Below are 9,956 nucleotides of genomic sequence, written 5' to 3'. Positions count from 1 at the left end.
CTTTTACTGCAAAAGTATCTTAAAAAACCCCCGACTTTTAATTGGCTTTAATAGCCAATGATAGTCCTTGGGGATGGACAGTCCATTCTCTTCCAAAGATACCAGTGGTAGGATTTCCCTCCACATTTGCACATAAAATGCAGTGCTTCTGATTAAATTGTTACAGTTTTGAACAAAAAGTTATTTTTCCTTTTTCCTTCCACTCCCTCCCCCATTTTGCTTTAATTAAGGATGTACTTGCCATGTACACGCTCTCACATTGTCATTTTTTCAGAAGCAGCAGGAGCAGTGGACTATTTCTGACTTGCCCATGCAACAATCAGCAGGAAAAAGTAATGTAATGAAAATTAGGAGCTCTGGGAGCTAGAACTCAGAAACTCAGGAGTCAGACAGTAAATGGGCTACTAGAGTGTTTCTAGTTCTTCTCAGCTGCCCATCTAAGTTCTTACCTTATCTGTGACATTATTATGTACTGTAGTCCCAAACAGGGGACTCACTGTTGTTTTTTCCATATATTTATTTATATGTGTATGTATAATACATAAAAAATACACATTTAACAAAATGTCTTTAAAAATCATCTTGCTTCAACCTCCATAAAAACAGTTCCTGTGTTTGAACAGTGGTGAAAGCTGTGACATTTGCATGACTCAGTAATAAACAAGACCACCTTTCCTTGATGAAATGCAGTTGGTGACCTTCAAACCTTTTGTGGATCTGGGGATAGATACATGAGCAGCTCTGTTCCTCTGTTTTCCAAGTAGACCTGATAGTTTCTTTTTTCAGAAAGTTGGAAGGCTGGAAGACTGGTTATTTTTGGGTGACTGGGTGCAGCAGTGCTCCATGTGCATCTTTCTGCTGTGAGAGTGTGTGTTATTGCTCACTGTACATCAGCTCTTATTTCCAGGGAAGCAAGAATGTTCTCTCCCAGAACTTGAAGGCAGAGCCTTTGGCTTTCATTTTATAATTCAACTTGTTGCAGTAAGAAAGAGGGATTGATTTCTTTTATACAGTCATGTCTATGCCTCAGCAGATCCTGGAGATGGCAGTGGTTTCTTCATTCGTTCTCCTCATTCTCCACATACTCCCCTTCATTCTCATGCCTTGGTGGCATCTGCCTGGAGGGTTCATTTCTGTCTTCTTGTGCCCTAAAATATTGTTTGAGAGTAGATATTTTAAAACCAGCCAGAAACCTTGCTGAAGAGATTTTGTGTTAGAATACTTTTAAACTGCTCTAAGCTGATCTAGAACTGCACCCAGCTGAAGTCCACAACTTCAGTCTTGCTGGTGATGCAAGAGGTGTGGGAGCTACTTGTTTATTTTTCATAGCATGTGTGCTAATTCACATCCAGGGTTTGAATTTGTGCTAATTCACATCCAAGGTTTGAATTTGTGCTAATTCACATCCAAGGTTTGGATAATTTGGTTCTGCCCAGAGACACAAGGTGTCTGGGATTCCTGGGCATCTCCCATGAGGAGAGATGGGAGCCACTGGGGTGGACACTGAAAGGAGAAGGCAGTGCATGCTTTCCCAGATTTTTCTCCCCAGTTTTCCACTCCATCTGTTGGTGCTGGAGGGAGAAGGAGAACCCTTGATCTGTTCATTCAGGGCTGCAGGGAGAGGTACTCACGTCATCTCGTAGTCAGTGTCCTTGCTCTCCCGGCAGCAGCAGAAGTAGGCAATGATCCCAACCACCACAATGGCAGCCACAACTCCCCCAATGATGCCAGCATACAGAGCTATGTTCATGGATGCTGTGTGGGAAGGGAGGAGTTAGCAGGGGCAGTGATGTCAGAGGGGATCAGCACAATCACTGCACTTCAAACCCCCCCACCAAACAAATGTGGAAGCCACATCTGTTTGACTACAGCAACTGGAAACAATTCTGTACTGGGTAGTACAGGAGCAGTTAGCTACTGACAGGGAGGAGCCCCTGGATCTGAACACCTGCTCTTCTTTGTCTGTAAAGTTTAGTTTCAGACATTTTAAATTCAGTGCTGACTCTGCACAGCTTTCATCACTTTTTGAACTTATCCAGTGCATTGGTGAGTGCTCTACTAGCATGTAAACCACTGGAGAGGGTCTCTCTTAAAGGTGTTCAGAAACCAGATGGTAACATTCCTCTCCTTTGATGCTTTGGCTCTGAGCTGAGATGTTCTCTCTGGTACTTCTCTTCCCCAAGGCAGCCCCATCTCTTACGTGGCACAACGCTGACTGTCATGTTGCAAAACTCCGTTCCCACACTGTTGGTTGAAGTGCAGATGTAAAAGCCAGAGGTGTCTGCTGAGATGTTCTTCAGAGTTATTTTTTGCCCTGTTGTGAAACACAAATCAGGCCAAAAAAGATAAGAATAAAAGCAGGGAAGGAAGTGGCAACAGTGGCGCTCCAGTTCCAGCCCAGGGTGGCTGGAGTGATGAGAGGTTATTAAAGCTGATGGATTGCTCTGTCTTGCTCAGGAGCTGCCATGCTCATCCCTAGGTTTTAGAGTGATTTGTGGGAGGATAAACAGAAGTGTGCTGTTTTGATTACAGGGAACATGGTATTTGAACATTCCTTTTAGAAAGAAAATTGTAGGTGGAGGGTAGAGAAGTGTTTGTGCTTAGAGAAAGCTTTTTTTTTTTTTTGCTGTTGTTTTGGCATTGGATTTTGAGAAATGTCAGATGCCCAAATCAGGACCTGGCTCTGAGAACTGGCCATCTTGATAAATTAACTTGTTCAACAAGAGAAAGCTCTTCGGTCCTGCATCTCTTAGGATTTCAGATATGAGTTATTTAGCAGTGGGGGGAAATGTTTTCTAGTCTGGGAGAAGCCACATAGGCTGTGTAGATAAACAAGAAGAACTCTAGTGACAGGGTTGCAGTGATGCTGATGCTTTCTGTCCAGCCTCACACAGCTCAGAACCACGGGCTGAAGCTCAGCTCTGTCTGCTCAGGCAGTCAGTTTGTTTGTTACATCTCCAGCTGATATGGGATGTGTAGTCCATGCTTTTGGTTTGTGAGAGAGGTCCAGATCCCTGCTCTGAAAGTAAAAGCCTGAATACTTCTTAATGACTTTCCTGTTTCCCTGGGATCTCACTGTTTTACATTTAGGATTTGCTGGCACCTAGTGCCAGATAGTAGAAGAGCATGCAAGCTGAGAAATGACAGGTCATATGCTTGCTTGATTGATTTTTTATTTTTATTTTTTTTTTAGTCTCTACATACTCCTTGTGTTTACTTGTCTCCCTCCTGGTTGATTTTTTTTTTTTTTTTTTTTGTTTTTGTTGGCTTTGTTGGGTTTTTTTTGGGTGGGGGGGTATGCGTGATGTTTGTAGCTCTTAAAGTCTCAGTCTAGAAGTGGAATTTAAATGCTCCTAATAAATCAAAAGTGATTGAGTGAGTGAAATGGGGGAAATGTGGGTCAGGTGCTGTGAGCTCTGAAGTTTCTCCTGAGGGGGTTCTGCACGCTTTGCAGCAGTGGGGCTTGTTTAGCACAGAAGCCATTGCTGGTGGTGACAGCAGGGCACCCAGCCAGCCTGGGGCACCTGGGGACAGTCACACAGGGCTTGGCCGCGGGTGCTCCGATGAGAGCACAAATGAGGTGGGAATGGGCCAGCAGAGATTGCTGTTCCAGGGAAGAACAGGGCGGCAGCAGAAGCTGTGACAGTCTGCTGTGCTCGGGGCTGTGTGTGATGCGCTGGCACCACTTAGTGGCCACTGAAATGAATGAAGTTCCTGCCCCTGGTGATACATATTTCATGCAAGAACGGGCTCTGAGTGTGGAATATCCTGTGGAGTCTCATCATCTTTAGTGTACTTCCCTTAAACCAGGAAGGGTAGGTACAAACACTTAGTCTTCCTGAAGCTGGACAGGCCAGAAAAAGCAAAGTTGTTTAATGAAATAAATCTGAGTCCTCTGTCACTGTTACACTTGAAAGAGTATTAAACCCTCCTTCCTGTATAAATAGTTCTGTCAAAGTTCTGTTGTGGAAATTCAGTTCCTTTTTCCTTCTAGAATCTGACTTAAAGTGAAAGCAAATACAGTGTTAGGGCCTGTGTGTCAGTCCTAAAGAACCAGAAGCCTTTTTCATGCTCAAAGTAGCAATGGTGTAACTTTCTCATACCCCCTTCCTCTAAGTGAGGGGTCGTCTCTGGAAGAAAGCTTCCAGAGCCAGCTTGTGTTTCCTTCAGTTTAGAAAGAGATCTGCTCATGGTCAAGTAAGCTGGGATGTAAAGACACTTAGAAAACTCAATGTTGTTCCTCATGTTATGCCTTACTCCCAGCAACTGAGAAATAATTATTTCTGACTGCTTCCAGAGCCATCCATCTTTCTCCCTAGGGGACAGATGAAGTGAAAGCCTTTCTGACCATTCTTATTTCAGGTGAGAGTCCTTTCTGCTAAGTTACTCCTGAGCATGTCTTGTATCAAAAGGACAAGTTTTCAAACTCCTGTTCAGAGAACATCCTAGAATAAGCCTGAAGAGTGTTTTTGTATTTGCATTTTAGAATCTTCCCAGCCCTCATCTGCAGAGACCTCAATGCTTTGATGTGTTTCAGTTTCTCATACCTTCTGTGTGTGCTAGCGGACGGGGCTCATTTTGCACATTGAAGCTTTTCCAGGTGTATTTGGGCGCTGGGGAGCCCTCCTGAGAAGCACAGGTCAGGTTGATTGTCTGTCCATATTCTGGTGTCCCCACAATCTTGCATTCGGGCTTGGATGGTGCAACTGAAGGAAGGAAAAAGGAATTGTATTAATCAGAAGCAGTTTCTTGTTTCAGCCCATTTGCATCTCTGTTTTTTATTCTTGCAAGAAGAGGCTGGTCTTGCACCTGCCACCTTCTTCTTAAAGGAACTTAAAGTGAATTTGGATCTAATTTGTTCCTCCCTTTTTGGGAGAAACAAGGAAAGCCAAGAAGGAATTGCAAGATGCTTTTTGGGATCTGCCTGATGGTGTTAGGTGACCCATCCTTTGATAAGTGGAGCATGACAGGCCATAGGGGGAATGAGGAAAGCCCTGTAATGATGCTTGGGTTATGAGGAGAGCGAGCTGTACCCACAGCCAGTGTGTACAGTGTCTGAGGGAGCTGCCTGCTCTACGCATCGCAGCGTCCTTCCGCAGGGAGTAGGAAAAGACCAAAGGTGGAATTGGCTGTGATATTTTTTGCTATTAGAAGATCTGTTTAAGCCAATGTGGACATCAGAGGAAGGGCGGGTGTGTGTGACAGGGCTGTGGCACTCCCGTGTCCCCGCACCCAGGACGAAGAGGTCCACGAGCGCGCTCTGGCGCGGCGGGTCGGCCCGGAGGCGGACGCTGCAGACGTAGGTGCCGTTGTCCTCCATGGTGACGGCGCCCATGGTGACGCTGATGTCCCCGCCGTCCACGTCGCCGTTGAACTCGAGGCGGTTGTCGTAGCCCTCCCCGAACTGCAGCAGCCCGTCGAAGTAGCGTGTCACGGCGTCAACCTGGCACGTGGGCACAGCGTCAGTCCCTGCCTCTGCTGTGGCATCTGCCATCTAACTTGATCCATCAGCCCACTCCTAAGGAGCAGCTTGGAAAAGAGAACCTTAAACTGCAGCAGTTTGGGAGAAAGCCAAGAAAAACCTAGAAATTCATCTCTGTTTCCATCTGGAATCCCCTTCTCACACCTTACCTGATTTCTTTTGCTGCGGCTTATTCACCTTTCCTCACCATGAGGAGAGGACAGCCCAAGACTCATCTGAGACCTGTGTCAGTCAGATTGCCCTATGGGTGCACAAACTGCCAGCAAGGATCTCCAGAGAAGAAACCTTTGCCGGTTCTTGCAAGGAGATCTCCGAAAGCTGCTCCCCCTCTCACTAATTCCCAAGCATCAAGAAGAACTTTAAAAGTTTCTTAATTTTCCAATACTTCAAATGGATGTAGGAGACCTCAAGAATCTCTCCATGTACTGTTATCATCAACTTAAAACTTTTTATATAGTATCAAAGATATGGGTACTACATATACATTTTATATATTTATATTTATTTAGAAATTGTGTGTTTCACATATTTTAATAGATGTAAATCCCACAGTACATACAGTGCTGTATCCTCAGTAAGACCAGTAGGGATGGGAGCTTTCCTGGTGTTGTGCAATAGATTTGGGATAAATTGCATCCAGTCTGAGCATTTCTGTTTGCACAGTTCTGGGATTAAAAAAAAATAATCTGGAAGAAGTCTTTTTCTTCCAGCATCCATTCCCACTAAGATTCCCTCTCCTGCCCCTTCTTGGTTGCCCTCTCATCTGTTTCCTTATGCAGCTCAGTTTACCTTGCTATCGATTTTCTTCCAGACAACCAGGTCTCCTCTGTCAATGGCTGAGTTTGTTCTAAAATTACAGCGCAGGACAGCATCTCTTCCTCTTGCCACTTGGATTTGCCTCTCAGGTGCTTCCACAGTGAGGGCATGAGCAGACACGAGAACTAGGAAGAGAACAAATGCTGCACTCAGCAAAAATAACAACATCTGGATTCCATGGTAGTGTCTTTGGCTTCCTTAGATGCCACAATAACCCCTAATTCCCTGTCATCCAGGACATTCCCCACTGAGCAAGAGGTGATGTCTGCTGCAGCTGATTGGCTCTGGGGAGCTGCTGCACAGGATGGCTTAGAGCTAAACTCTGCTCTCTGTTCCTTGCTTCCCTCTTCTTCACCTGCTCCTGTATTGCCATGGAGTTTAGAAAGATGCTGTACTTTTTTCTCTGAGCCCTCCTTCAGCGTGACTGACACCCTTTGACAGCTCAGGATGTACAGAGGGAGACAGATAAACAGATACTACAAGTGCATCAGCAGTCTTAAGGATTCAGGCTAAACTAACAAACTGATATTGTCAAATTTCAAGGATCAGGAAAACTGTCAAATAACTTGCCTCGATCCAAATCCATAGAAAAGTGACATTTTGTGCTAGGGAATCAAAACCTGTTCATGTTTTTCATCCCTGAAAATAGAAAAACCTAGAGAAGCAAAGAGTGGTTGAAAGAAACAAGGGAAGAAAAGCTCTTAGTTTTTTCTAAAAATGAGTAAGGTAGTAGTCACCTTTGTTCAAAAACTCGAGCTCCTGCCTCTGGAGCACAGGAATAGCTGAGAGCTGAATAAAACAGAAATCCCTCTGTGCCCTGGGGAAGCACGCAGGGCACAGGGCAGGTGGTTTTTTACACTCAATTCCCTCTGACTTGCGCTTAATTCATCATGTCTGTTCATTGCCTGGTGGGCAGGTCTTTGTTATTCTCAGAATTGAGCTGGACATTTATGTCTGCCCTGCCATAGGTGACCTTCATGCCTGCAGGAGTCCATGGTTAAAAACACCTGCTTTCTCCTCACAGTTTGTGTGGGTTCTGTGTTTGGGTTTGTTGCTTTGAGGTTTTGGTTTTGCTTTTTTAATGGCGCTGTCATTTGTGGAAGATATTTGGGAAAACTGTAAATGGCAAGGAAGGAAGTGCTGCTCAGAGGTGCTCCCATGGCAAAGAGGAATGTGGTGCAGTAAGGAGGAAAGAGAAGGAAGGCTTCCACCCATGCTGGGGATGCTGCATGTGGTGATGAAGGTTTGCTTCTGAAAGCTGAATCACTGTTCCCTGGAGAAGATTCATCTGAAAAGTTGCCACCTAGCACACTTTGGGTCCTCATTCTGCCATATCTTTGTCCAGGTTAGATCTATAAGGAAGTGTAACGTATAAGGGAGAGAGCAAAGCATTTCTAGATTGCACCCTGATTGCAAACTGGTTGTGAATAGCCACTTTTTTAGACAGGAAGAGCACACAGCCCCCTGCTCTGGGTCAGTAAGTGAATGCTGTTGGCAAGCTGAGCACTGCCACATCCTTGACTAGCAGTGAACAAGAGTCCTTGGAAAATAACAGTGTGGGGACCCAGAAGGTTGTGTGATCACTGCACTAAGAACCCGGGGTGACAGTTCAGGTAATTACACAGGTGCCATGGGCACAGGGATTTGCTTTTAGCCTAAATTCCATCTTTGGTGCATACTCTCAACATCTGAGTTGTTCTGTATGCTCCCACAGAACAATGAACAACTCAGTGACTGAAATGTTGGGCTCTCACAGCTCAGAGCAAGGTGGTTTTCACCTCTTCCCATGTGATGTGGCAGGAGTGGCTTCTGTTCTCTTGGGGATTACTTCATTTACAATGCTGATAGTCATGAGAAGGAAAGCGGGGCAAAGTATTGCCAGCATGCTTTTATTGCAGCCACTCCCAGATATTTCCCTGCCCTGTAGCACCCAGGGCAAGGCCCATGTTTGCACAGCCCCTGGGCTCTTTCTGACTGCTGTTTTCATGTGCCCTCCCTATGAGAGACACCTGGGAAAGCTTTCTCCTTGCTTGTTGTGACTGGATAGAGATGCTTTCCTGCATTTAAGTGAAAAGCACCACTGTCTGTACTAGGAAATGGAGCAAAACCCATTTCCTGATCTTTTTGTCACTCAGAAACTGGTTCCACTGGGCTGGGGTTCACTGACAGGTCATAAACGCAGCCCTGAGGCAAAGAAACCACCCAACCCTCAGACTTCTTTTCCTTCTTCCAATTGGATGAGTCAAATCCTACAATAAATGAGATCTTTCTTTTATTCCAGACATGTTTGGTGCAGAGTTGGGGAGCAGCTGAACCCAACATTGCATGTGAGGCACAGCCTGTAACACATTTATTCATCTGTTGCTGTCACCCTCATGTCCCACTGCTTCTGGTGCTCTTCATTTGTCACCCACGTCTCTCTGTACATCCCAGAAGGAGCTTCCCTCTCTCAGGGAAGCAACAGTTTCATCCTGGGATGTCACTGACTCAGTGACATCCTTCCCATTTCTCACCACATTTCACTTCACAGTCAGTACATTTAAGAGTTGTGGTTTATTCTTCAAAGGTTGGGGATTTTTGTCTGAGCAGAAACAGAATCTATTCAAAATATGGCTGAAGGCAAGGGAAGTAAATTCTGAAAGAAGTCCAAAAAAGGAGAAGACAAATAGCTTACATACTACTAGAGAGACAATGTCACCTAGATTTAAGCCTTAGAGTTACTTTTTTGCGTGTTATCACTTTGTGTGTTTATAGCATTTTAAAAAATGTGAGAGACATTTTGTATGTTTATAACTTGTTAAAAAATAAGAATGGTTTTCTCCCCCTCTGCTTAGAGATTTGTACTTGTACAAAGGAAGAAGAAAACGAAAGTGACATTTCTGCTTTCACATTCCTTACTGAATAATTGTTAACAGACTGAAGGGTAATTAATACAATTACAGGAATATTTTGTTTGCTGAAATAAATTGAGATTCTGATCAAGCAAAAAAAGGAGCATAATTTGCATAGCATGAAAGGTGAGAATGTTGAAAGAGTGAATATCAATGGCTTTGCAGTAGTTACATAATGATCATCAAACCATGACCTGAGTGATATTTGTTGCATGTGGAGCCCATCCACTTTTTCTGATTACTTTAAACTTTGTGAATTTCCTTTTTGTGGGTCTTAGTGTTGAAGTGAGGTTTTCAGGATTTTTAGTTCAAAAACCCCAAGTAATTCCCATGTGCGTAGCTTGGTCTGAAGCTTGGAATGAGGTGTAGGAACATTGATATAAGAATGAGACAGGATAAAAGTCACTGGAGCTGAGACTTCCAGAGGAGGAGATTCCTTCTTCAGAGATAAGTATTGTATTAACAGAAACCAAGAAAATTGTTTATGAAAAATACTTTCAGCTTCATGAAGAACAGCATTTTTTCCTATTCCAAACAGTCTTGGGAGATGTGTGTGGATGTTCAGCACAGAGATGGTACACACACTTGTCTGGCCATAAGCACAAAGGAACCTTCACTAAACAAAAGAGAAACATACAAAGTGCACTGGAGTCCTTGTACTTTGTAGTGCTGGTTCCTGCCACCCAACCCTTGAGGACATAACCAAATTAGTACTCACTTGCACTGAAAATGAGGAGCCCAAGTCCTTTCGTCGCCGTCCCCCTCAT

The 9,956-nt window shown here is 44.3% G+C and overlaps 1 protein-coding gene across 1 annotated transcript; it reads right to left on the bottom strand.

Annotated features, from left to right (window-relative positions):
- Positions 1 to 1,057: 1,057 nt before the first annotated feature.
- On the bottom strand, positions 1,058 to 9,956 carry GPA33 (glycoprotein A33). The gene is made up of 7 exons (XM_058043733.1): positions 9,908 to 9,956; positions 6,272 to 6,423; positions 5,233 to 5,443; positions 4,548 to 4,706; positions 2,201 to 2,314; positions 1,632 to 1,755; positions 1,058 to 1,148 (listed from the first exon to the last, which is right to left on the bottom strand). Exons 1-7 carry the CDS (start codon positions 9,954 to 9,956, stop codon positions 1,058 to 1,060), a joined length of 900 nt encoding a protein of 299 aa, XP_057899716.1.

The sequence above is a fragment of the Melospiza georgiana genome, chromosome 2, assembly GCF_028018845.1.
Source record: "Melospiza georgiana isolate bMelGeo1 chromosome 2, bMelGeo1.pri, whole genome shotgun sequence".
Taxonomy (NCBI): Eukaryota; Metazoa; Chordata; class Aves; order Passeriformes; family Passerellidae; genus Melospiza; species Melospiza georgiana.
This window is presented reverse-complemented; position numbering and strand designations above follow the sequence as displayed.